Source organism: Lynx rufus, unplaced genomic scaffold, assembly GCF_022079265.1.
Source record: "Lynx rufus isolate CCGP_SWC_20201006 ecotype Redwood Valley unplaced genomic scaffold, mLynRuf1.p SCAF_7, whole genome shotgun sequence".
Lineage (NCBI taxonomy): Eukaryota > Metazoa > Chordata > Mammalia > Carnivora > Felidae > Lynx > Lynx rufus.
Window position 1 is genome coordinate 125038786 of NW_025814889.1, and position 27813 is coordinate 125066598.

Below are 27813 nucleotides of genomic sequence, written 5' to 3' on the forward strand. Positions count from 1 at the left end.
GCTTTTCTCTAGTGTTACAACCTATCTGTAGTTTTCTAAATAACACGGTGGTGGTTTGCAGGTTTTTAAAAAATTAATATAAATGGATTCTTACTGTATATGACTTGTCTCTTTTGAAATTCATCCATGATGATGCACATACCTGTAGTCCATTTAGTTTTCCTTCTTTAGTATTGTTACACAAATACACAGATCTGTTTTGCTGATGACATGTGGGTCACTTCCAAATTTGGGATAGTACGAACAGGGCTACTGGCTGCACGCATCTCTGTGTACCTGTGTTCAGAGTTTCTCCAGAGTTCTACTCGCAAGTGAATCTGCTAGGCCATGTACAAGTGCAACGGATACAACGCCAGACTCGTCCCGTCCCAGCAGCGGAGGAGCCTCGTCGTGCCCATCCCAGCAGCTATGTTTCTACAGTCTGGTGTGTAATATCCCAGTGGGTTTAATTTGTATTATATCAATTTTGTATATTTCTATTTAAGAACCCTTTATTTTTTATTCTGTGAAATTCCTTTATGACTTTATTTTCAATTTTTTCTAATTGCAGGAATATTTTACATATTCTGGATACTAATATTTTGTGGGTCATCTGTGCCTAATATGTGCAGTTCATTTTGTGTTTTCATTCTGTGGTTTTTTTCAATGAAGTTAGTTTTAATGGGCTTCAGTCTTTTTTTCCTATGATTTGCATACTTTGTGGCTTAGTCAGGCCACATATTTTTGAAATACGAAAAAATTAGGAAATGAAAGAAATTGATTTTAGTTTCCAACAATATTGTGTACGACTAGTTTCTTCCCTCCCACCCTGAACAATTCGAAGCAAGAAAAGGAAATTCAGGGGACTGTGGCTCTTGCAGCCTATCGGAGGACTTACCAGTTTAATACAGTTATGATACACAAATTTTTGTAAGGCATTCGCTAACACCATACTAATAATTTCATGGTATATCTCATGCTGGCTTAGTCCCTGAGGCTCACATTATAGAAGTGGACTCTGATACCCCTGTAACATTAAGTTTGGATTACAAAAGTTGTTTTATTAATCCACCATTTTGGGAGCTGTGGTGGCTCAGTCAGTTGAGCATCCCACCTCTTGATTTCGGCTTAGGTCATTGTCTCATGGTCATGAGATTGAGCCACACTGAGTGCAGGGCCTGCTTAGGATTCTCTCTCTCCGCGCCCCCCCTCCTTCCCCATACTCTCTCCCTCAAAAAAAAAAAAACAAAAAACAAAACAACTTGGTACTGAGATCACATTGTTCAACCAGTGTTGAATAGAGGTATTTGATAGGGCATAATGAAATCACAGCAGAGGGGGGGAATGTACTGAGGTTTTGGAAATGAACAGCTGAAGCCACAGAACTAACTTTAGTTTTCTTCCAGGGATGTTCTAGAAAATAACCACAACAAGCAAAAGAAAGAAACAGAATGGTAGTTTTTATTTGCTAGCATTTGTTGCTAGGTTAATTTATTACAAAGACAACGGTATTCTGTTGAAACTGGTTATAATTAAACACATGGTGCCAATTCAGGATCATCATACTTCGTAGGTAGGGGTGGAATAGGATTTTTATACCAAGCCCCGCAACCAGCCATGCTTTCATTCAAGTGAGTTTTAAAATTAATTGGTCCCTTCCTTGAGGAGGGTCTGGCTCAGAAGAATCAGGAACTGGTAGAGCTTCACACGGTCTGTAGTGATCCACCACTAAAACCATACCTGAAGGACCGTAAACTTCTGAATGCTGGTTCATCAAGGTTCCCATGTAAAACTGAGCATCTTGCGTGGTGCTCGTCTGCTAGTCTTTTTATTGCATGATGTCTGAGAAAAATGATCACAACTAGACCTGCATTTTTGCTAACGCTCAGGCCCTCCAAGCAGGGCTCGCCACCTAACTGCACAAACTGATGCTGGTAGGTCCGACTGTGAGACAAGCCTGATTATAAATACACAACTTTCAGAATGACAGGCACTTAAAGCTCATTAAGGAAAATATAAAAATATATTAATAGGAAATATTTAGTGTTTATCAAATTATAAATCTAGGCTTTTATCGTTTTTTAAAAAGGGTACTTGGAGACTGAAGAGATGACATTTGAATAAAGTGAACAATGCATTTTTTCAGTAACCTTCATTCTGAGCGCTGAACAGTACAATCTAAGAAGACGACTTACCACAAAGCACCTAAAGTAACATTTGTAGATGGGTAGGAATGTTGTCAACCATTTCTCACTGTTTCCCTCCCAAGTCTCAGTATCAAGGCATCAAGAGTACATTCCACAAGCGATTGTCAGCGTTCTGAAACCAGGTCGTGGGCCTGTATGTCAGAGAAGTTGAAAACCCTTAAGGAGGTAGCTCTCCTTCCTGGGTGCTCTTTCCCCAAAGGCCCAAGAGAGTTATGCTTCAGATTCTGCGCCTCTGTTTTCATTTGGACTTCCATCATTGTCATCTGGTTGATCGTTTAACAGTACATATTTTCCATCATTGGTTAGTGGTATGGACAGCATTAATTGAGCCAATGCTTCTGGATCCTGAAGTTATGAGAGTTTAAGAAGGAGAAAAGAAAACGCTTAAGATGCACTTAAAACCCCTATGGCATGGCTTTCAGTATTCTGTAATCTAGCTTCTTTCCTTCCGGGATCTATGTGTGCCTTCAGGTGAGTCTCCTTGCTTCTCTGAAAAAGCTCAATTGCATTTTACTTCTAGACTCTAGGCCCAGGTTTTGCTCTTAGCCAAAATGTCATTCACATAGCCAAATCATAATCATCTTCCCACAAAGAGTCCAGAGAAGAACTTCCTTTAGAATACCTTTGTCTTCTAGATCACTAACTCCTTCCTCTTTCCCTGTAAACCAAGAGTTGGCAAACTACGGCCATCTGGCTCACTGTTTTTATAAATGAAGTTTCACTGGAACACAGCCATTCATTTATATAGTATATATGGCTGCTGGAACAATAGCTGAGTTGAGTAGTTGCAACAAATGTAAGCCTAAGAGGTTTCCTGTCTTGCTCTTTACAGAAGTTGATCCCTGATCAATACCATAAAATACTAACTTGCACTGCTTGCTACCATTTCTTGTATACTGGTCTTAGTCCTCCTGCCCTCCCCCAACATTAGGAAAGCTAATACGGTGCTCAGTAGCTATATGTTACTGTTTAAAAATCCAGTTCATCATCAAGTTAGCTACATTCAAGCTGCCTATTGAACAGTACAGACACAGGTCATTTCCATTATTGCAGAAGTTCTACTGAACGAGAAGCCTCCTGGGGCAGGAACTGTATCTGTCTTGCTCACTGGTAGAATTCTAAGATTTTTCTTGTACAAACTTGGCTCTCAGAAGTTTGTGGGGTGAGTGAAAGATTGTAAGCCGCTGAAATACAGGGAGGTCTGGGAATCTTCACGTCTAGTACATTTCCAGGTTGATGTCTGTCTGTGACCGCTCAGAGGAGCAAGGCCTTTGAGTACATGGTAAATACTTAAAGTTTCTACCATCTTAATTTGAAAGACAGGATATCTAGCCAACAACAGCAAGCAAAAAAGTGATAACGCAGGAAGCAGTGATATTTATGAAGAACTCCACATGTGTTAACCGGTGACTGTGGCCCTAGCCAGTCTGGTAGTTAGAACACTTCAAAGGAAATCTCAAGTTTGACCACAATGTCCAGCGAACACCATTCCTCTTTTTGAGAGAGATCTTAGTATGTCTATAGATCTTTTGAGTAGTTGTGAAAACCAGCACTAAAATGTACCTTACCTTCTGAACCGCAATGATTTCTTTTCCCAAATTAATAGCATAACATATCTGTAAGACAAGAAAAGCAGTGTTGGGCAAAGGCAGAAAGCGATAAGGGATTTTAGGAAAAAATGTGGTTATGGAAGTACAACGAGGTCACTGCTCATGTCGGTGTGGGGACAGAGGACCTGGCTGTTAAGAAGTTCATCACACGGGGCTCTGAACAGTAGAGTCCACCTGTCCTGGTCTCCGGTTGCCAATCTGTGCAGAGCAATGATATCCAGGGTAAGTGGCAAAACTGAAATTATCCCAGTGCTTAACATTCTTAACGGAGTACTTTCCTCCTTTCTCTCTCAATCACATTCTGCCACTGCGTGTTCGCACGCAGTGGCAAAAGGATACTTGCTGAAAGAGTTGATTAACTTTGATTAATTCCAAGTAGCAAATACGGTCACAAAAATTTTCATACTATATGAGAACAGTTTCCTGCTGTCTGCTTCGTTTGCTCTGAGACTAGATTTTCTCCATCGTAACTTCTTTCATTTTTAAAAAAGAAACTTGAAGGCAACTGCTTTTCACATTTCATCTCACCATTAACATTCTTCCTCATCACTGTTTAGAATGACACGCATTTCCAAGGGAAAATTTATTCCAGTCGTTTCTTTCAGTGGGGCCTTCCTAGAGGTATTCTCTAAACTCCTCAATGGGGGCACAAAGAATAGTCAACTAAACGCCCACGGGTGGTGCAAAACCCCTTTAAGTATCTTTGGACAGAGATATGGAATCTTAAGATGAAAAAAAAACAGACCTTTTCGCCTTCTGAGTTGCTTTCAAAAACGTATGTACTCAGAGACTGTCCACCTGTGGATTCGGGCGTGCGGACCACAAAGCCGACTAGTCTCTTGTTTTCTTGATGGGCAGCAAACTGGGTGATGCTGGTGAGCTCAAACTGGAAATAACAGGAATAGACAACATCACATAACTGGAATTAAAAACAGACAAGTCATTCTCCATGGACAGCGTCACGAAAAAAGTGCACTATGAGTGACAGCTGTTAAATTTGGCAAAATGTATAAAGTGCCTACTTTGAATTAAGGAATAACTACTAAAATTAGCGTGCATGGAGGTACTTACATTGGCCCTCGTTACTTGAGTCTGAGGATCTATCAACCTGAAATTTTAAGACACGCGTTATATTACACATGTTGGAGAAACCTGTATTCTTAGAAGAGTCTAGAAGTTCAGAATGAAATCACACAAATGCCCTTCTAAGGCCCGGCCGCAGCAAGGCGAGATGGCTCCATGGGACTGTCCAAAGGGAGCATGCGCCATGGGTCTGCCTGTGCTGAACCCCATGTAGTTGAAGCTCCGGGAACAGCTTTATGGAAGATTGCAACAACTGGAGACTTTCACATTTCAGTGCTTATCCAAAGGGGCAGCATTAGAATTCTTCACAGTTCTGATGTAGAATATAGACAGATTGTATTCTGTACAGCCTGCTTCTCAGAAGACATTTACTGACTATGGTCTTTTCCTTGAAGTCTAATTTTTTTCCCCTAAATATGGGGTGGGGTGAGAAAACAGTGAGCAGATTGTAGCAAAACTATTCTGTGTCAGTTTGGGGGTGGGGGAGCACGGTCTTTTAAGAAGGTATATTCTAGGGGTGCCTGGGTGGCCCAGTTGGTTGTCAGGCTCTTCAATACTAGCTCAGGTCATGATGCCAGAGTCACGGGATTGAACCCCGCGTTGGGCTCCGAGCTGGGCCTGGAGCCTGCCTGAGATGCTCTCTCCCTCTCTCTGCCCCTCCCCACTCACACGCCTGCTTGCTCTCTCAAAAAGCAAAACAAAACAAGACAAAAAAGGAAAACTTCTGTCCTATTTATAGAAGGAATAGCACATATTCTTTCTCCCCTTCCCCTCTTTCCTGCTCATTCTCAAAAATAAAAAAAAAATTTTAATTAAAAAAGAAGGTATTCTAGATGTATTCTTTAACAAAACTTTAAGCATCATCTAATAACCAGGCTGATTATCTGGAAAATACACTGCTTTAGAGAATCTATTGCTGTCATACATACATATAAATTTCTACTTTTTTTTTTTAATTTTTTTTCAACGTTTATTTATTTTTGGGACAGAGAGAGAGCATGAACGGGGGAGGGCCAGAGAGAGAGGGAGACACAGAATCAGAAACAGGCTCCAGGCTCTGAGCCATCAGCCCAGAGCCCGACGCGGGGCTCGAACTCACGGACCGCGAGATCGTGACCTGAGCTGAAGTCGGATGCCCAACCGACTGCGCCACCCAGGCGCCCCTAAATTTCTACTTTCTAAACATGGTATTATTTATTTGCTATAAATTCTGTGGGCGAAAGCAAAAAATCTATTCTCGGTCTTAAAAAAATGGTTAGAATTCCATTTATATGAAATGTCCCAAACAGGCAAATACATACACACAGAATATTAGTGTTTCGTGGCTGCATGGGGGGGGGGTGGGTTTTAAGAAAAGGGAATGAGGGCTCACGGGTGTGGGTTTTCTCTGGGGATGATGAAAATACTCGAAAACTGTGGTAACTAATGGTCGCACAACTCTGAATATACTGAAAACACTTCAGATGGGCGAGCTGTATGGGAAGTTAGATCTCAGGAAAGCGGTCATCCCCCCAGAAAGGCTGCGGTTGGAAATACGTGCGGTTCAAGTATGGGCCTCACCGCAGTCAGAGGGCTCTGGGCTGGCTGCTTGACTGTGCCCTTGTGTAAGTCACCCTGACTCTTCCAGACTCGTCTGTAAAAGTGGGAAAAGGACCCCACTTCAAAGAGGTGGTTAAGACAGTAAGAAAATGTGTATGGAATTTTACACATTTACAAGCTAAATACATGTTTTCTTCATGTCCCTATTAATTTGTATGAATTTAAAGATTTAAAAAATATACCTCATAAACAGTCTCCCTCAAGTAAAGTTTCTTAGGTATTTTGTAAAACTTTTCCATAAATGTGAACTTAAAACATGCATATTTTGTGAGTAACTTAAAAGGTTGCTATCTTAAACAGGTAATACAGATTTGCCTAAGATCTGATTTTCAGAGCGCCTGGGTGGCTCAGTCGAGCGTCCAACTTCAGCTCAGGTCATGATCTCATGGTTCATGAGTTCGAGCCCTGCACGGGGCTCTGTGCTGACATCTCAGAGACGGGAGGCTGTTTTGGATTCTGTGTTTCCCTCTCTGCCCCTCTCTCCCTCCCTCTCTCAAAAATAAACATTAAAAAAAAGATCTGATTTTCTGTGGGACTTCTCATTTGTCTCAAAACATGAATTCCAGTGCAGGGATCTGTGTGTGGAAACTGGTGAAATATACCTAAAATGGACTACTGCAGACTAATGGGCTAATATTTAGTACATTTACCACACTGTACAACCATTACCACTGCCTGGTTCCAAACATCTTCATCACCTCAAAAGGAAGCTACACACCCATCAGACCGTCACTTCCATTCTTTCTCCTCTCAGCTTCTGGCAACCACTAACCTGCTTTCCATCCTGGACACTTCAGATACAGGATCAAACAAAATGGCTGACATCTTCCACCGAGCATGTTTTCAGGGCTCAACAATGTTGTGGCACACATCAGGACGTCATTTCTCTTTAAGGCTGGCTCCTACTCTGCTGTGTTAAATACCCCATCTTGTCTATCAATTTGTTGATGGAGTTGGGATCGTTTCCACTCTTTGGCTACCGTGAACCACGAACATTTGTGTAAACTTGGTTATCTGAACAGTTTTCAATTCTTCCGGGTGTCTACCAGGGCTGGCAATCTACGTTTAACTCCCAGAGAAGCTGCCGAACCATGTCCCACAGTGGCTGAACGGTTTTAACTGTTCCCACCGGCAACGGATTCCAATTTTTTCTCACCCTAACACTTGGTATTTTCCTTTTTATTAGAGCCATCTAAGTGAGCTGAAGCGATACCTCACTGTGGACTTGATGTGCATTTCTCTAATAACGAGTGACACTGGGCATCTTTTCACATGTGCTTGTTGGCCATTTGTAGATCTCCCCTGGAGAAATGTCTACTCAGGTCCTTGGTCCATTTTTTTGGTTTTTGGCCTTTTTGTTGATTCTTATAAGAGTTCTTTATATATTCTGAACATATAGCTTTATTAGATACATGATTTGCAAATATTTTCTCCCGTTCTGTGGGCTTTGTACTTTGATAGTGTTCATTTGATGTACTGTGATTTTTCACAATGCTTTTACGTATATTTACTCTGTTCTTATTGGTGGAGATTACAGGAACGATGAGCCAATGCCTATAAAAGGTGCAGGGCATGCTTGGAGAAAAGCTTTAAATAAAGTTTTATTCATAAGAAACTTACTCTCAGTAGAAGGTTTATAATGAAACGAAAAAGACTGGTTTTAATGAATGGAAGAAACTATATTCTGACTTTAACAAAGTCCTATTTAACTTTTTGAAGCTAACATTTACTGAGCACTTATGCCAGTTGTGGTTGTATACGTGTTTGATGTGCATTAACTCATGTAGTCTTTGTGTCAGCCCTATGCAGTGTGGATACAGTTATTTTCATCTCATAGCCCAAGAAGCTGATGCACAGAGGTTAAACTCGCCCAGGTCATATAACTAATGAAAGCCAAAGCCAGGGATAAACGTAGACATTCTGCCTCTAAAGCAGTGCCTGTGATCTCACAGGAATAAAATGTAAACCTCATATACATGATCTAAAATTTTATAGCAGTCACATCAAAAAGAGTGAAATAGATTAAATAAAGTATATCAAGTTAATGTCACCTAACAGATCTAAAATACTACCAGGATATGTTATTAATATAAAAATTAATGGCATATTTTGCATTCTTTTTGGGGGGTTAGTATGAGACCCTAGAAGAAGCTTGCTATATGTATTTTACACTTAGAACATTTTAACTCAGACTGTCATTCCGTTTCAAGTGCTACATGTGAGTCCAATATTGGATGGTGAAACTTCATAAAGCTTGTGCTAACCATGGCTTGACGGTCCTTTGCCGTCACTCATACAGATCTTATTATCTAAAACTCCAAATCACGTAGTTAACATCACTTGGCTTATTTTCATCCCAACAAATATTAATCAGATTTTACTTGTGGTGGTCTAATGATCTCAGGTAGGTTCATGTTCTTTTTTCACTGTTGTTAATTTTTATAAGTAGTACTGCATTCAGAAATGAAAATCCCAGGGCACCTGGGTGGCTCAGTCACTTAAACGTCCGACTCTTGATTTCGGCTCAGGTCGTGATCTCACGGTTGTGGGACTGAGCCCCACATCAGGCTTCGTATTGACAGTGCAGAGCCTGCTTGGGATTCTCTGTCTCGCTCTCTCTCTGCTCCTCCCCCGCTCGTGCGCTCTCACAAAGTAAACAAACATTTAAAAAAGAAAAAAAAAAACCCTTTCTTTTTCAAGCTCTGAGATATACTGAGCAATTCTTCAGTGATGGCATCATCACGAACGAGAGGACTCATTCACCACTAAGTCTCTGAGGGTACCCACTCCTTAGGGGAACAGCTTCTATCCACCGTATCTTGTAAAAGCAGAACGTACAAAGGAACAGGGCAAAGACAAGAGTAGCATCTTCACTTAATCTGATCAAATATTCTAGTGTGAACATTCTAAGTGAGTAAATGTGCCTTAAATGGGGAATCAGGTAAAGCTGTAAGGGTCTGAAACGAAACATACCTCAGAGTCTGACTGGTGACCATCAGATGGGACTCTGTCGTACGGAAGATGTTGTGAATTGCCCGAGCGGCCAATACTTGTCTCATTGCTTCGTAAATCACTTCAGTAGTGTTGTCTGTTTTGACTGCCATCGAGCCCAAAAACCGAACTACAAACATCTGCTGCAAAAGGGAATCTGCAAGAGAGCGTTTTCTGCTCGGGATCCCATTCGCTTCCTGCCTGCTGCCGGTCTGAGAACAGGCGGAAGACCTCAGGTCTGGTCTGCCTCCTGCGGAGGGCTTCCCGGCAAATTCCTCAACACGGTGCCGAAGCCCTGAATCGCCTACTGTCTACATTTTGGCTCTTTGGAACGACTTCATTAGACTAGAAAAGCACCTCTTTGTGCATCCGTAAGATGAAAAGTCAGTACCACACGACCATCCTTCTAACGCTAAAACTCTAGGTGGCGGTATATACGTCTTTTCTCTGAAAATAAGAGCTTCTCCGCTAGATGACAGAAAATTCATTCCTCGGGCCCACTGATAAAGTCCTCTTGAAGAAGAAAATCCATCTGAAGAACAGAAGACCTGATTGGGGGCTCATCCAGTTCACACATATCGTGCATTACTGAAGGGCAGTGACGATCTCCCAGGAGCTAATGGCACATCTCCAACTACCCTGCTTACCACATTCTAGTAAACTGCCAGCACTGGCCCCCCGATAATGGCACATAACTGACAAGACTGGGTAACTGCAACCGTAACTGGAAGATCACAGAGGTTTAAAGGTTGTTTTTTTTTTCTGTAAGAATAATTCACTTCTCCACCATTTTAAACTAAGATGGCTACTTTTTCCTTCCTCGATCTATTAGTGTCTTTGCCCCTAAAAATAACTTAAGGGCTAAAAGAGGAGAAAAATATAATTAATGTAATATTATAAGAAGTGACTCCCACATGAAGACAGTTTTTACAAGTTCGAAAGTTTTTTTTGTAGAGATTTGACGGGGTGGCCTCTATGGAAGGTCAGCTAGAGACGGGGCGGCAGACCTGAGGCATAGCCTGTTGGCCTCCTTCCTTCCACCGGCCCCCTTTCTGCCCAATTCCGTACGAGGTGCCGCCTCTCAAGTCCTGCTTTTAAGTCTGAGGAAGCGGCATCTCATTCTAACGCTGCTCTCAGGCTCCAGGCGTGAGGCCCTCAACTGCCTCCGCTCTGCGGAGTGCTAGGTTACGGTCAGCTCTGCTGGGTATGCTCTTAGGTACTAGAAGAATGTAATCAAACGTCAAAAATCTGAACTTGAACAAATTAAATACCACCGAGCCACGTCATCTTCAAACACAAGAATGAGCTGTTATGTGTGTTTTCGGCATTCTGAAATGAAACAGCATATTCATGTCTCACCCAGATTGCATTCTATTGTGACCGCTTTATCCTCCTTGAATCTGTTTTGTAGTAATCTGGTCTCTGATTTAGGTTTGGCCACTCTGTACGCAGGAGCTACAGAAAGGGTAAGGATGGGCCGACACTGTGACACAAGTGGAGAATCTGTCCACATCCCTGCGGGTTTCATTTAAGACCTGCCTTCCCTGTACACATCCTAATGAGTTTTCAGAGAACGACAGACCCGTGGGTCATAATTTCAATTCATACCTTCAAGGCCCAGCTCTCCGCAACATGATTCCGCTCCTCGTTTCAATGGCCCTCGCCATTCTGTGAAGGGGAAAGAGCAAGCACACAGACCACCCGCTCACCTTCTGCTTCTGGAAAGGTCTCATCCTCAGTTTCACCAAAAGGGTTGATGCGCCTAGGGAAACGGCCAGAGGCACACAATCAGGACATTTCTGGCCAAGAGGGCACTCAGTCAGAATGGCAACAGTGTCTGGAGATGGGGGTGGACACAAGAGACACCCAAGGTCACTTTCATTTCTCCCCGAGGTAACCTCCCTGAGCCCGCACCTGCTCCCCCGGTTCTGGTCCAGGAATTCTGTGGCAGGAAGGACGATATCAAACTGGATGGGTGTTCCCGGTGCGATGAGCTCATCGGCGTCGTCGGCATGGACGGCTGCTTGGGACACAATCTTGTCATCTTCTGTCTCTGCATTTCTCAGGTTCTGACTGGAGTATAAAATAGGGGGGAATAAATCCCTTTTTAACCTATGCCTTTATGATCAAAAGAACACATGCTGAGCGCTGATGTGACTTTTACAAATAGATAAGGGTGAAGATTTCAGTCAATCCTTCAACTCCTTCTACAAACAAATCTTCACAAAACGTCATTCGTGTCCTTGGTTTAACCCCTTCAGATCCCCCCACAGTGAGCTCTGCTGCCCAGCATTCTGCGTTGTCATATCACTTAACACACGGTCTACTGATTTTCTGGATCTTTCTCCCTGTGAGACAGGTTTTTGAGGGCGGGGGCTACAGCTAAATCCTATTTGTTACTTGGTATAAAGGCAGCACTCAAAACCGTTAACTGAACGGATAAATACACCTTGGCCTGCATTCAATCACAACCTGGCTTTCGCTTCCCGAGAGCCCCCTGCCGCTCCTGTAACGCACCCTCCACCAGAGGGAGCTACACCAACACACCGTGAGCTTTTCCTTGTTTCAGTCTCCATCCCAATCCTCTTTGCGCCAGAACAAATTCCTCTCCATCCACTAAGCCCGTCAAGCCAGCCCAACCCTCTGTCCTCTGCACTCCAGTGTTTCTTCCCAGTGAGCCCCGGGACAGTCTCGTGTGTCTGTGAACGCCCTGAGCTTGGCACCGTGTCCACACAAGCTGCAGGTGAGACGGTGGCCCGTGACAGGAGAGAGCTGCCAGTACGGTGACCAGTCACGTGCCACCACGTGTCTTCTCTTTCAGTGGCAGGATGCTGTAAGAGCAGGTCTCATGTCTTTATAATCTTCTCTCCCCAGCTGGAGTGTAAACCCCTTTGAGGGACAAAGAATGTCAAAATATTTTCATTTCTTCCGTTATCTGGAGCCCAAGACGTCTCTCCGATACCTTCTGTTCCTCGTTCTCAAGTCTGTCGGTAACTGAATGCACCGTATGCAAACTACTCTAAGCCGATCGGCAGGTGAGCGCACTGACCGGAGAGTGGACGGAAACGCGACACAGGCTTGTAGCCAGTCACCGCGAGGAGAGACCGCTCCGCTTCAGCTCCCTGTGACAGGAGAGGAGAGAGCGTGCGGTCTCTGGAGCCCCGGAGTAATTCTGAGGGCGCTGGGTTGCCAGGTAGGGGAGCCAGACTGGGAACCGAAGTCTCCCCACAGCTGGTTGTCGTTTTCCCACCGTGTCACACCGCTTCGGGCCAAAGTGGCACAACGACATCCGGTCTTTACAAGAGGGGCACGAATTTGTAAGTGGTGAGCACGGGAGGAAGGCAGGAGAAGTTCGGAGGGAAGAGGGTGCGTCCGAGATGCTGGCTCCCCAGAGAGACTCAGGGAAGAGAACAGCAGGAAGAGGAGCGGGCCGGGGTCGTGGAGGGCTGTGACACCGTCGGGTGAGGTCTGCACTTGACTCTACGTTCCCGGGAGCCACTGAACACTCTGAACCCAGGAGGGACATGACGGAGCACCCCGTGATCGCCACGTCACCAACTCCAATGGACACTTGGTGACCACTGTCCTACTTCACACACCCCACGTCAAAGCATGTAACATAGTTGAGCTCTCCCTCCTTAAAACTCTTCTTTCTCGGTTCCTGCTGATTCCACTTTCCCTGGTGTTTCTTGGTGGCTTTTACAGGTTCCTTCCCTTCTATTCCAAATGTTGGCGTTCTTCAGGATTCGGTCCTAGGCTCCTCTCTTGTCCTTCTACGCTCGCTCCCAAGATGATCTCTCTCGCCCTGCTGAGTCCGTGCCTTTGAGTTCCTGATTCATGTGCTCGGCCCTGGGATTTCCTCTGTGCTGCAGACTCATATCAGGAATGTGACCACCGGCTCGTGCCGCGGGCCCCTCAATCTTCTGTCCAGAAATGAGCGAACCCCCGATACCCACTCCTTTTCATCTCAATACGCCACCACCTGTCCGGGTGCTCGAGCCAGATTGCGGTCGCCCTCTTGGTCTGTCCCTTTCCCTCCACTCGTATCTCTTTCTAGCACAAGTCCTTCAGATTTTGCCTCCAAAATAAGCCCCCCATGACATCTACTTTCGCCTCCTCTGCCACAATCCTGGTTTGAGATGCCACGGCCTCCTGACTGTGCTCAGTCACGGGCTTGCCCAGCTTGCCCAGCTCAGTTCCGTGTCCTGCACAGCAGCCAGAGCTGCCCCCGGACGACGTCAAGTGAGTCACCTCTCCTCTCTGCCACGCACACATCTACCTCCCTGAACCCTTGGACGGCTCCCCCCGTTCCCGACCGTGCCTGCCTGCCTGCCTACCTTCCTTCGGGAGCTGTTCCTGGCCCCACCCTCCCCAGCCGGTCCTGCTCCCCCGTGAGACTGGCCTCCCTCCAGTTCTCCCGACACACCAAGTGCTCTGCCCGCCAGCCTCCTCAGCTGCTCCGGGAACGCAGGCCACCTGGCTCTTTGCGAGAGTGGCCACTCCTCATCCTTCACTTCTCAGTCTGAATACCGTCTCCACGGCCAGGCCTCTTCAGGACAGCACCTTTGTCTTTAACACCAGCGCGGCTTTTCCCCATTTTAACTAAGTATTTATTTACCCTCCGCCTGGCTTTACCGACAAGACTCCGCTTTACGCCCCAGCCCAGTGCCTGGGCACAGAGCAGACACCCCACAAACAGACTCTTGACTAGCTGGATAAACGAGTGCGCATTAGAGATACGCTACCTGGGGAGGAGGGGAAGGCCACGTGTGAGGCCTGCTTGGGACTGAACGGCAGCTTGTTCCCAAGAACACAGTTTCCCTGCTCCTTCCCCCTCTGTCAGCAAAACATTTCTTCATTCCGAATGAGCTGACCCTAAAGAGAGATCTGCCCTCTCCCACCTCCCCCCACAGCTCTGGGCCATCTGGCGGCCACATCTGTCACCCTTCCAGGCTCAGTTCAGCCGACTGGCTAGAGGATTCTGCCGCGTGACGGACTTATTCCCCAACAGAGAGAAAAATCAGCTCTTGAATTAATTAAATCTGAGCCACAGACTCTTTTTCAGAAAACCAACCACCTCTTTAGTAACACTAATTAAACAACACACTGGTACCCTAGCAAGATAGCGTTTTCAGGAACGGAAAGGGACCCGGGAGGTCATCTAGTTTCGCCTCTTCCCATGTCAAAGTCGGAGACAGGCACAGAGAGCTGACCTGCTCCAGGCCACCCAGCTGCGTTCAAGGCAGAGCCATCAGAGAGTCCCCAAACTCCAAAGCCAGCACCCTGCGCCTTCTCTGTCCCCAAGGCCGTACAGGGAGGAACAGTGCCATCACCCACGACGACGAGGCCCAAGGACAAGCGCTCAGACTGCCGTCCTCAGAGCCGCCCTTAGCAACACGCTCCTCGCACAAACTGTGGGATCCAACACCTGAGCGTGACCCGCTGCCTCATGCCCACTTTCGTCACCTTTGCCCACGTGCACGGTTTCAGCTACTGCTGCTGTAGCAGACACCCCGTCCGGTGACCCCACCCTGCCCTCCGCCCACCACGCCTCAGCCCTGTGTGTCCTACACCCGCAGTGCCGCAGGCCAGTCTTTCTACACGGGGGTCACCCCTTTCTCAGAGCTCCCAGTTCCGCTCCACAGCCCAGCACCGGTAAGCAAGGCACCCAAGTCTTTCGCGATCGAACTTCCGACTCTCCCGGCCTGATCGCGGTTCCTTCCCACGTGCCCCGTGCTGCGCGCACACTGGCTCCCCCTTCACAGAGCCCAGACCCTGGGAAGTTCGCTCTTAGCTTTCCAATCACTCCTCTCCAGAGACATGCGATAATATCTGCAGATCATTTACGTAATGGGGTTCCTTCTACCGTGCCTCTGAAAAATGGTCACCACAGTCCTAATTGTCATTTACCTCGGATGTTGTGCTTTCATTAGCAGCCCTCTATGATTACAACCTTCTTACTATTTAACCAAATGGAGCCTCCCATTAAGAAAGAAGGTGGGATTCTGGGAATAAACCCCAAAGCCATATTCAAAACAAGAATGAAGGCAGAGGCAGGAAAATATTCACCGTAAACGATAATAGCAAACTCAGGAAAGAGAGACTACCTAAACATTCAACTGCTAATAAATCAAGGAAGAGAGTGTGTAGTTATCATAAGGAACAATTACGAGAAGTATAAAAATATGAAAAATACACGTGAAAAAGCAAGGTTAACACACACGTGAAAGTATCAGTACGCATGCGGGTAAGGCCTGGGCAGTAACACAGACCACTGTTCCGGACCTTAAAAAAGTTCTCGTTTTGGTTCCAGAACTCTGTTGATGTGGACAGGAAATGTGCGACTCCCTGGGCAGCAGCCCCTCCGTGCAAGTCCTACGTGCTGGGACTGCGGCCGGCCAAGTGCTCCAGCAGGAAGACGCGCTGGACTCACGCAGCCAGTGGCTCCTGGCTCTGCCCCTCCCCTCCCCCGGCAGTCCTTACTGCTTCTGTAGAACAGACCCGACACCATCCCTCCGTGCCGGGTGAGGACAGAAGGACTCCTGCCGATTCCCAACACCTCAATACAGAAAAGCCACTTTTCCACGGTCCTTTAGTTACCTGGGGCACGAGCTTTCTGGTTTTTTCCCAAAACTCGTAATGGGGGTCACTGCTTGGAGAGCCGTCTGATTCAACTTGATGGCGACTGCCTACAAGTGCACAGGAGGACACGCTCAGTCCGGCAGGGGCGCTGACCCTTCGGACCGAGCGAGGGGCGGGGACGCAGGTAAGGCCGTGCGAGTTACCTCTGGGTTGTCAGTCAGGTAGATCTGTCTGGAGATGTTGTTTATGGCGCAGATCCACTGTGGAGAGAGGGCGTTAGAAACCTGCTGGATCCCAGTCACCGGCTAGACCAGGACAAAAATGAAGGAACAAAAGCTTTACCTCTTCGTTTTCCTTTCTGCTTTCTGCCTGGAGGATTATTCCCCTGAAATAAAGTGCATTCAAGTCAGTGCTCCCCAGATCTCGGAGACTGAAGCTTACTCCACATTCACTGAAGTCAGCTGGGTCCCAAAGAGAAGGACCACAAAAGGCAGCATGACCGGAAAGAAAAAATGGGGCTCTGGCTTGCTGCTCATCCACTGTGTGATCCTGGACGGACACTTCCTTCCCCTGGGCCTGTGCTTTCTCATCGATAAAGTGAGCAGCTGGGCTCAGGTCTACTAGCTCAAGTCTGTGGGTCCACAAGCACAGACTTCTTGTTGGCCCCTTAGATGACCAGGGCAACCCCTCCTCCCAGCCACGCCCAGAGAAGCCAGACACTCCGCTTTCCCACCGAGGGGAATAGGACAAAAATAATACTGCCCTGCCTTTGGTGAGGGCTTAACCCTTCCCAGGGACCCCACAGCTATGGGAGGTGGGAGCATGGACCTCAGCCCTACTTTACATGTGAGAAAACCAAGGAGTTAACTGCCCGGCACCACGACTGGGATCCCAGGCCTCTCCTGCCGCCCAGGAGGAAGGGTGAGGTCTGAAGTTGCTCTGAGAACCTGGGAGGGGAGCCGGTCAGCACTGTACCAGCTTGCCAGAACACGCTACCGTCCAGACAGAATCTCAGCTCAGAACCCCACCCGGAAGCAAACGCGAGCAGAGCCGGCTCCCATGGAAGGATGGCCGGCCCCACTCCTGGGGGCTCAGTTTGAAGCTCCTGCTCCAGAGGGGACCCCATTGCAGTGGGATCTGTGAATGACTCCAAGTGACCTCTTCTGGGCCCCTGAGGCACACGGGGGTCTGTGGGGACAGCACGCTCACAGCAGGGAGTGCTGTGGCCGAGCACACCGCCCAGTTTGTCTCCAGTTTCAGCCGGAACAGCAGGCTCCCCAGGCAGGTCTGCCCGCCCTCCGCCCCAGCACAGTACACAGAGCTGGTCTGGGAACAGGCAGGGGTGGCCACGGCCTTCTCTACAGATCTTTGCTGACAAATGACTCTCCTATGGCTGCCTCCCACACAGAGACACAGAGGCCCGGTCTCCTCCAGGGCCGCGGACAAAGCCGCACTAGGACTCCTCACACAAGGCAGACTGGATCCCACAGGGGTGCTGTGTGCTTGCTTAAAGAGAGCATAAAACAACCTCCCCAAAGACCAACGATCCCCGGAGGGGGCCTCTCCCATGGAGGGCTGGCATGGAGGGACGCGCCAGGAGGCCCCGGGCAGGGGTGGGGTCACTACCCTTGCTCTCCTCCCAAATAAGACCCGTGTGGCGTACGATTTTCCATTGGGAGTGGTGATCTGGAAGCAGTATCGTCGGTCTTCACAATCCACTGCCATCACCGAGCAGTTGTCCAGGTCCTGGATCAGGCCCCCGGCAACAGCTCCCCGGGGTTGACACATGAGGTTCCCGCCTTGCGTGAAGAAGTAAAGCCGCTCCCAGGTGGTGGTGACCAACCCTGTTTTACTGCAAGAATCGTGACTTTAGAGAGCCCGTCAGTGCTCGGAAGCCCGCGCAGAACCTCAAGGTCTTGCTGCCTCTTTACCAGTGTTGGTGGCATTTTAGAAAAAATGCTTCTCCACATTAAAGCAAAACTGCAAATGCAGAGCAGCAGAAGAGGCAAACTGCAGCTGGAGTGACCTGGAAGTCACAGGCTCTGCCCACTCGGGGGATGCCTACCCAGGGCTCGCTCCGGCACGTGCCCACCCTACAGCAGCCAGACGCTGGCTTCTCCCCGAGACCTGGAAACGGGAGCTGTGAACCGAGACGGTCCACTAGGACACAGACCGAACTATCTAAATCTAGTGAGAGTCACCAGGGTCACCCTGGCTCACAGCACCCAGAATTCCGGGGACATTAACTAGGCTGAGTTTTGCTCCAACTGGATGTTACTCTGGTTCTGTGGGCTGCTTGCAAGAGGAATATCCAGTAACTGGCAAGTAACACCAGAATCTTGTAGGATTTTCCATCCGTATAAAGGAGATACTTAACTTGGGATCTCAACAAGTGGGGAGAGCCTTGAGGAGCTCCACGTTGGGAAGAAAACAGCCGGCAATTCCTCTCTGTAGCCCTTCTATCTGCGAGGTATCAGGTGCACTCACCTGATTCAATGTTTCTCGAGTTGCAACTATGTGCAAGGCACTAGGTTTCCTGCCTCCACGGTTGCAATTATTTCGCAAAACTGGAACTAGCTAACGTGTGAGTGCCTGTTCCCTGCTAGGAACGACCTCATTCAATCCTTGGAACGACTTCATTTAGTGGGACTCATTGCCAGCTGTTTCACGGGTGACACGACTGAGACCTGGCCATGGGGTCTGACTGAACCAAAGCCAGAGTGTTCACCACACCGGACAGCCTCCGTGTGCTCTTGGACACAAGGAAGCCCGATCATCCTCTCTTTAACTCAAATGGCCCCAAGTGACATGGTGTGATTCAGCCTACATGGACCCGGATGACCCGGAAGGCCTACGGGCCCCGACGCCAGTCTCAGCTGCGGGCCCCGAGCACACTGCTCTCACACATCAGCGGCCTGGGCTAAGGGCGGGGTGGGATAGGAGCTCTCAACGGTCCAGGGTGATGACGGTTAAGAGCAGGCTATCTGCACATGGCCATGGTCACCAGGGATGGGGTGACCCGCCCCTCAGAGTCCACAAACAGGCCTCTTACAAGGCTGTTTCAAGCCCCTCTCTCGGCTCTTTGGGCCCTGAGCCTCAGAGGCTTCCTGCGTGGCAGGTGGGAGGGGCACTGTGCAGGAGTCCTTCCCCACCCTCCCCTGCCCCAGCCCTCCCTTCCCCTCTGAGGGAAAACCGATTTTAGAAAAAGAGGCCGGCAATGGCATTCTCACTTTCTAAGATTCAGGTAACCAGCCTTCTGGATGAGGTTCCTGTTGATCTGTGGTGCAGCCACATCAAAGTCTGGGGCGTAAACAGACTCCTCGACAGAAAGCAGTTCTTGCTGCGACACCCGCATCTTTTCCGCTTCGGCTTCTAGTTCCACCTGAATGCTTAAGACAGAAGGCGTCAGGTCAGCGGCTCCTCATGGCCAACCGAGTGCTGCCGAGCCACAGATGGCGGAGCTGTCCCCGCGGCTTCCTGCCCCACGAAGGGAGCTCAGACCCCAGACGCTGGAGATCGAGGGGACTCAAGTCCACGTTGCTAAAAATGTTTACAGGACTGCTGTTTGAAAACAGAACAGGTTGGCCACTGGCCAGCGCCCCAACCCAGCGAAACAATCTCTCTGCTGACAAAGTGGTATCCGGGCTCAGACCTGTGGATGCAGATTTTAGGAGAAAAGCTTTAATAAGCCCATTCTCAGGGCTTCAGGTGCAGACCACCTGCGAAAGTGCTAGAAAGGAAGGAAACAGCAGTCATTCCTGCCCCTCTGCTCCCCCTAGTTCTGGAAGTGGCCATTGGAGGATGGAAAACAACCAGGAGGTAGGACGAGGGCACATGGACAAAGACAAAGGCAATGCTTTTCCTCTTCTAGAAGCCATACAGCTGCCCGAGACTGCGGGGCCGGGCCCAGGGCTGCCCGTGCTACACGGCACAGGGGAAGAGGGCCAAGGTCTGAGCTCTGGCTCGTGTGCACTTGTGTGCCGAGCTGTGGACAACCTGGAAGCTTTAGCTTCGAAGAGGCAGCTGCCCTTACTTCCCACAAAGCGTTGCCTCCACAGCTCCCCACCCAGCGCTGACAATCTCGGATATAAAGTGCCAAACACAAGCTGCCCAACTCGGCCCGGCCCATCCACGCGAGAAAGCAAACCACAGACGCGTTGTTCCACTTTTCCACTGTGTTAAAGAAGGACTGAATTACAAATGTTAAAATCAGAAGGAACTTTGGGGGCCAGCTGGGCCACTGTTTCCCAAAGTGAGTTCCTTAGGAGTTTCTCTCAAAGGGTTAAGTTTGGGCTTGGTCCACACTCTCCTCTTGGAGACTCACAGTGCATGTTGCCTACGCCTTAATGCAGCTCAACACAGGCAGGCAGGCAGGCGATCTAAGTTAATTTTGGCTCTTCTGACATTTGAATAGAATGGCTGGACTCCACCACTGGCAGCCTGAAGACGGGCGAGCTGGAGAACAAGCCTCATTGGCTTACCTGCTTATCACTGCCAAGACGGGGCGAGTGAAATGGGGAAGAAAGTTAAGCAGCTCAGGAAGTGGAAGGCGAGAGCCAAAATACACAAAACCACTTAGGTTCTTAAGCTTTTAGGGGTGGCAAGGCTCCTTGAGGACCCAGTGGAAGGTAAGGATCGCCTCCCCCAGAAAAATACTCCTGTGCACCAGCAGGACACCTGGCACACAGCTTCAGGGAGCAGTCAGTAACTGCCCCTCCCTCCGCTCTCGGACCCACACAGACTCCACTTCAGTCACCTCGCGAAGGGCTCCCAGCACTCCAGGACAGGGTAGAAAAGTACTTTCCAATAGGCTTTCTTCCAAGACTAAAGAACAAGAAGTTTATTTAACTGACCATCATATTGATCGATCGATCAGCAGGAACCAAGAAAAAAAGCAGAAGTGTATCCCTGCGGGCTTAGAACTAAAAAGAAAAGCGCCTGGGGTGCCCAGGTGTCTCAGTCAGTTAAGCATCTGACTCTTGATTTTGGCTCAGGTCATGATCTCACAGTTCGTGAGTTCGAGCCCCGAGTCAGGCTCTGTGCTGCTGACTGTGCAGAGCCTGCTTGGGATTCTCGCTGTCTCTCTGGCCCTCCCCCACTCTTGTGTGCATTCTCTCTCAATAAATGAATAAACTTTAAAAAAAGAAAAGAAAAGCTCCTGGCCCTCTGGGTGATTCGAAAAGCCACCATGTCTGGTTTAGGCTGGGTTTAGACTCCCCGCACAGCTCACACAGCAGGGCTCGGGCACTCACCTCCCAGGGAGAGGAGGGCAGCATCCGGAGCCAGCACACTGTCCTCGGCCCCTCTGGGCCAGCAGTGCAGCCGTCACCTCGTGGCCTGAGAGGCGTGGCCGTGTTTATCTACTCGCCAACGGAAAAGCCAAGTGGTAAGAAAATTAGAACCTGGATCTGAGTGCTTTAGCCGTTCGAACCAGGAGGTTCAAGCGCTTCCAGCTTCGGCTGGGAATGCTGTCTGCAGCTGCTGCCCTCGTAATGAACTAGGCCTCATCAGGCAGCAGAGGGAGGGATGAGCCACAGCCCCGAAGGCCATGGAGCTGGGGCTTTGATGCAGGTCACATGGAAATGCCCGAGCGGCTGAGGTGCACTCTGGACCGCCTGTGCCAGCTCACACAGATGCTGATGACGGAGGACACAGAGGCTCTGAGGTTTGCAGAGAAGTACGTCACCACGTCTCAAGCGCAAACGCCCACTATCCATCAATAAAAAAATCTAGTGCGTGAACCAACTTTGAAGCCCAGACGGTTCTCTCAGGAACAGAAAGCCAGGGAATTCCGGGAGCTAACGGAGGCTAAAAGAGAGGCAGTCGGGAGAGGGCAGGGGTAGGGGTGGAGGGAGGGATGAAGTGACAGCAGGCATCTTCCTTTCCCCTCTCCTAACGCTCCCAGCGGCTCACAATCAAATTAGGCAGGAAACGGAAATGGGATTTCAAAGTGCCTTCTAGCCTCATCACGAACGCGGCCCACACCGCCGGCGGCCGGGGACGAGCAGCCGGTGACTTCCAGGCAGGCGCAGACGACTTCAAACCGCAACCCTCCCGCATGCCGCACGGAGCTCAGCTCTGGCTTTTCGGCTTCATTCTCTACTGTCAGCACTTGAGGTACGCTTCTGCCTGAACGGGTCCACTGCTTGGCCGCGAGGTGTTTGAAAAGCAACACCCTCAAGAAAATGAGCGCCCTTGCTCCACTTTTCCAAACAAGATAAATTCTGCACTCCTACTTCCATTCTGTGTACCTGCTGATCAACTACTCTCTCTCTGTGCCATCCTCCAGAAATCACGTCTGCAGTGTTCATGAGACAAGGCTCCCTGGGGCTCACGGACACCGGCAGCGGGAAGTGAAGGGACTCGGAGCAGCCACGGCATCAACTAAACGTGGGCAAGACGGTCTGAAGAGAGGACGCTGTCTTCTTAAAATATAAACATTCATGAGGCCGAAATGCAATTTGTTAAATTGATTCAAAAGAGGCTTAAAGCCTCGTTTATTGATCACGAACTGACGGGACGGTTAGTCTCCAGAAGAGCCGCAGCACTGCTGGCCACATACCTCTCGGCTCCAAAGGGGAAGCAAAGCGTGCTTCCAAGACCACAGCGAGTCTACACCGGACTGACGGCTTTAACATGCAAAGGCTGGGCCAACAGACAAGAGGCCCTCAGCACGCGCACCAGGACCTAACGGGAAAAGTCTCCCCGCAGACACTTCATCTTTTATTCATATACAGAGTCTGTTCACGGGCGGGCACGCCTCTGGGCTCCCCATGGTGGGAACTGCAAAACGCATTACTTTTCAACCACAACCGAAACACCGGCGGCTAAGAAGGGGGCCCGCTGCCCAGGGATCCCAGCGTGGTGGGGCTCCATGGGACCCCCCGGGAGAGGGGACCCCCCGGAGGGACGGGTTCAGCAGGAGAGGCAAAGGCCCACAAGACCCAAAGTGGAGTGCAGCCTTACCTTTGAACCATGTCTGCTACGGAGGATAAAAAGCTGTCCATGCTTTGGGAAAACATCTCGGCTCCCTTCTTGAAAAAGTTAATCTGAAAGACAGAAGTGTGACGCCGTGAAAGTCCTCTAGGAAAGGAGACGGATGAGCTCACTCGGTGCGGGACTGGCAGCACCGGGGGCGGCGACACTGCCCCGCTCCACACCCCCGCGTGCCCGTGGTGCCTCATGCGCCTCCGCTGAGCTCAGCGGGCCAGCAGGGTTCCTCCCGAAGCCCCAAGTGCACTGCAGAATGGGGGCGGTGGGACCCGGCTCTCTCGCCGAGAGACTGTCAACATCGGGGACAATGTAAGTCGCTGCTTGGCACAGACCACACGTGGGTGCGTCAGCAGTTGCTACTGACAAGTAGTCTTGATGCTCTCACCATTGGCTGCTTTCCTCTGTGAATTCTAGACAGAGAGTTTCTTGGGGGCAAGAGGTAGGTCTCCACCTCTGCGTCTCCAGGACCTACGCTGGTGTGTGACAAATGATGTGCACAGCGCCAGCAAGAGGCCGACGAGCACTTGACGCGGCACGGCAGGAGGTTCTCCGGGAAGAGGAGCGCACTCAGGGCCACCAGCTGACCCCGTTCACCGAGCCATGTGCAGCTCAGAACGCAAGCTGACAGATAATCGGGCTGAGACACCGAGAAGGGGAAACTGGACTGACGACCCTTAAAAGGCCCTTCCAGCCTCGGGGCGCCTGGATGGCTCAGTCGGTTAAGCGTCCGACTTCGGCTCAGGTCATGATCTCGAGGTTTGTGAGTTCAAGCCTCACATCGGGCTCTGTGCTGCCAGCTCGGAGCCTGGAGCCTGCATCAGATTCTGTGTCTTCCTCTGTCTCTGCCCCTCCCCTGTTCACACTCTGTCTCTCAAAAATAAATAAACGTTAAAAAATAAAATAAATTTTAAAAAGGCCCTTCCAGCCTTGAGGTCAACCCAAAAGATGCAGCCGAGCTCTGGCCCCGAACAGGCGCTTGACACAAGCAGGGTCCCTTCCTGCTCCCCATGTGCTGGATGGACGCTCTCTCAGCCCAGGGGAGAGTGGCCCCAGGAGACCTCAGTCTCCTTTGAAAATAAAACTACAAGTGCTGGCTTTCGGGGAACCAAAAGAAGGAATGCCTACTTTCCGTGAGTCCCAGGTATTCACTGCCCAGAAAGTCCGGGTTGCCTGTCAAACCTTGAAGGGCAGGGGTAGGGGGAAGACGGGACCGTCCAGTGCGCTGCTGACACGTGTAACCATCCTGCCCCAGAGCTAGTTTCCACTTCTTTCTATGGCCAGGGCTTTAAAAAACTCTCAATACTGGGTATGAACTCCATTTTACATGCCTGGTCAGAGAGAGGTAACAGTTGCAAAGCCACGTCATGAAAAAAAAGACATGCAGTTTGCATGAGGGTATTTTCTCACACTTTGTCCCAGCTCATGTGTCTGATCTGGAAGCTGCCTCTGCCCTGGAAGGTGGGCAGAGAACTCGACCTCACATCCCAGTGAGGCTGGCAGGCACTGTCGGGACAGTTCTGACATGTTTACACCCTGGGGAGGTACGCGACCCCACGTCCTTAGTTTTCACGGTACAAAAACAGAGGATGATCGCCATTATCCTGACGCAAGGTGATAACGCAGGAAGCTGCTCTGGCCCCATGATCTTTTAATCATACAGAGATCAACACGGTAAATGCCATTCTGGATCTCGGAAACATCAGTCTGTTAAATGAGCTTTCCACATTTCTAAGGACACAGCAGCACAGTGGCTTTCCTCTCCTTCCCCTCTCTGAACTCTTGGAATTAATTCCATGTCTTAGCTCCCCTGCTACTCTGTAAGCTCCTAGGGCAGGGACTCAGGCAGCCCCTAAAACGATCTGATTAAATGAATGAATGAAAAGGAAGGAGAAGATACTGGCGTCTACAGTCACCTTTCCTAGCACCTACCCTGTAAATACTAGAGTTCATTTGGTGTTCTCATAAACTTGGATGCAGCTTACAAAACCTCAGTTTGTTTCCAGGCATGACGACTAATCATGATTTCAGTGCAAACCTACTGAACAAGGGCCAGGGAAGACAGAAGTAAAGCCAAACCACTTGCACTGACAGGGGTGGTGCTGAGAAGCTGGATTCAGCCCAACGTCATCCAAAGACCTGGTGTGCCTGTGTGAACGACAGGAAGTACAGCGGCCACATGACCGGCAGCTAACGGAGGTAGATGCTGCGTAGACATACATGGCTTTAAAGGGGCCGATGAGGCAGAAGGAATGCCTTGGAATTGCCCAAAAGGTTCACGGGGTTAGACGACAACTGGTCTATGCGAGACAGCCAAGTCTGCAGCAAGATTTGAGGTCTGCAAGGGGAGGGGCTGTCCGGTCTTCTGTCCCGAAATCTGGATACTTTCCACGTGAAAAACGAAACCGTGCCATCCTCAATCCTCAAAACTGCTGCTGTGGCCACCCAGTGACGTGTGCTCTGCTCCACAGCCAGGCCCCCTCGGCCCTGCAGCAGCATTCGCTTAGCGCGGGCCGGGAGAAGCGGCGTGGTCCTCAAGGTGACACACGGGAACCCAGCCGGGAACAAGTCCACCCTTCAGGCCTTGCGAGGCCCCTCCCCTAACCGACCAGGCCCTGTAAACACTAACTGATCAGGCCCGCAGCCATTCAGCTTTCTGAGGCTCTCGGGCCAGGACCCTGTCTGACCCTGGGCCTCTAAGTCCACAGGCAAGGACCGTCAATCCAGGAAGGACAGACGTGACAGGAGGCGTTAATTAGAGCAAAGGCAGTACCGATGTTCCCTCACAAAGCCGGGACGTCCTCTAGGGCAGAGGTGTAAAACTTGAAGGAGAGAGGAGGGCACAGGAGAACGGACGAGAACACATCATGAGGAAGCTGGACGGCTGCAGAGGGTCTGCTGAGGGCTGGAGCCCACAGCCCACGAACGGACAGGGCTGGTTTTTGGTTCAACCCAGCTTCACTCAGATGTCACGGAAAGGTTAGAGTGCTCTATTTAAGCACCACCTCCGAAGGCAGAAGCTGACTTTAGTTACCTCGCCATTCAACAATGTAACAACCACATTAAGAAGACAGATACTTGAGGGGCGCCTGGGTGGCTCAGTCGGTTGAGCGTCTGACTTGGGCTCAGGTCACGGTCTCACTTTCATGGGTTTGAGCCCCGCATTGGACTCTGTGCTGAGAGCTCAGAGCCTGGAGCCTGCTTCAGATTCTGTGTCTCCCCGTCTCTCTCTGCCCCTCCCCTGCTCGCGCTCTGGCCCTGCCTCTTAAAAAAATAAAACGTTAAAAAAACGTTTTTTTAATAAAAGACAGATAATTGAGCCTGAATGCTTAAAGATCCTCTCTTGTTCCCCTCTCCCCTGAATACTACTGATGCTGTGTTTTTAAAAACAGATCCATTTTTTAAATGTATTAAAAAACAAAAGATGCTCACATGTGTGGAATTTAAAATCTTTTTTTTTTTTTTACATTTATTTATTTTTGAGAGACAGAGACAGAGCACAAGTCGGGGAGGGGCAGAAAGAGGAGGAGACAGAATCCGAAGCAGGCTCCAGGCTCTGAGCTGATAGCACAGAGCCTGATGCGGGGCTCAAACTCACAAACTGCGACATCATGTCCTGAGGCGAAGTCGGACGCTTAACCGACTGAGCCACCCAGGCGCCCCAACACACATGTGGAGTTATAAAAAGTTGCCGACTTTTTTTTTCCCGACATTCTGCTTCCCGACATCCCCTTCCGTTCCTAGACTGTCAGCGGAAAGAAGATTCGCGGGTGTGTTTCCCACATGCCGGAGGGAGGTGCTGGAGCCCACGTAAGTGGGGCCGAAGCAGGGCAGGGAGGGAGGGGGGGCGGTGCCCCTGGCCTCACACACATACCCACTCCCGTCCCCACCAGGCTAGAACCCCGCCCCTCCCGCCACCTTAGACTCCCGGCACGCAAAGGTTCAGTGGACCACTAACTGGGCGGAGAGAAGTCAATATACCCTCAACAGAGACCTCAGCAAGCAGTGGCGACATTTCACCACGACCCAGATGCCAAGGGTGCCAGCAACAACCTCAGCAATGAGAACGGCCCAAGCGAGCGTGACCCCCCCCCCCCCCCCACCACACACAGCAGCAGAGGGATGTGCGGGGTCTCGAGCCGGAGGCCCACCTCCACCGACCTGAGCGGTCAGCTGCTTCTCAGAACAGCAGACCGTGCCTGGCTTTCACTTGGCTCAGAGACAAAGGGCCATGCCAGCCTCCCCCCGCCACGGGAGGCCTGGGATCAAGGCCATCACTTCCCCGGGCGTACAGCCTAACGAGTCCCGCTAACGATGAGCCAGCCCACCTGGAAGCTCTCCATGTGCTGAACCTACGGGAGGCTCCGGGGAGGTGGTGCATTCGTGTTTCTTCGGTTTCTCCTAAACACTACCTCAGCAGGAACGCGAAGCTGCCCTCCCCAGCCGGCTCAGGTCTTAGCCCTCAGGGGAAGGGAACGGCCTACCTGTCCGTGGGCGAAGCCTATCATGGGCTCCATCATGGCCACGCGCTTTCTGTACTGCAGCGCGTTGAGGGCACAGTAGTACTGAAGGGAAGAAAGGTGCTGTTTCCGCCGTGCAGCCGCCACCTCCTTCACAACATCGGTCTTCACCTGAGGAGAGGTGGGAGGGAAATGTCGGCTCGTCTAACGGACATGGCAATTCTAGAAGAGCACGAAGCTTCGAAAATGTCCCTTTATTCACAAAACCCATTTCTCTGACAAATACAGTAAAACCCAGATAAGGTTCCACCT

General features: G+C 49.7%; 1 protein-coding gene across 2 annotated transcripts in view; it reads right to left on the minus strand.

Annotated features, from left to right (window-relative positions):
* Window positions 1-1417: 1417 nt before the first annotated feature.
* The window catches only part of APPL2 (adaptor protein, phosphotyrosine interacting with PH domain and leucine zipper 2), a 54364-nt gene continuing 27968 nt past the window's right edge, over window positions 1418-27813 (minus strand). Inside the window, exons 8-21 of one of the 2 annotated variants that reach the window (XM_047066028.1) lie at window positions 27526-27672; window positions 23018-23100; window positions 19282-19440; window positions 17715-17903; window positions 16394-16436; window positions 16255-16311; window positions 16070-16158; window positions 11384-11542; window positions 11179-11231; window positions 9452-9626; window positions 4868-4904; window positions 4542-4682; window positions 3755-3802; window positions 1418-2317 (exon numbers count right to left, since the gene is read on the minus strand). In XM_047066028.1, coding sequence (XP_046921984.1) covers window positions 2291-2317; window positions 3755-3802; window positions 4542-4682; window positions 4868-4904; window positions 9452-9626; window positions 11179-11231; window positions 11384-11542; window positions 16070-16158; window positions 16255-16311; window positions 16394-16436; window positions 17715-17903; window positions 19282-19440; window positions 23018-23100; window positions 27526-27672 — 1407 coding nt within the window. In that variant the 3' untranslated portion in view covers window positions 1418-2290. Of the gene's footprint in view, window positions 2532-3754; window positions 3803-4541; window positions 4683-4867; window positions 4905-9451; window positions 9627-11178; window positions 11232-11383; window positions 11543-16069; window positions 16159-16254; window positions 16312-16393; window positions 16437-17714; window positions 17904-19281; window positions 19441-23017; window positions 23101-27525; window positions 27673-27813 lie in introns of both variants that reach the window. The other variant, XM_047066027.1, reaches the window with a different exon arrangement.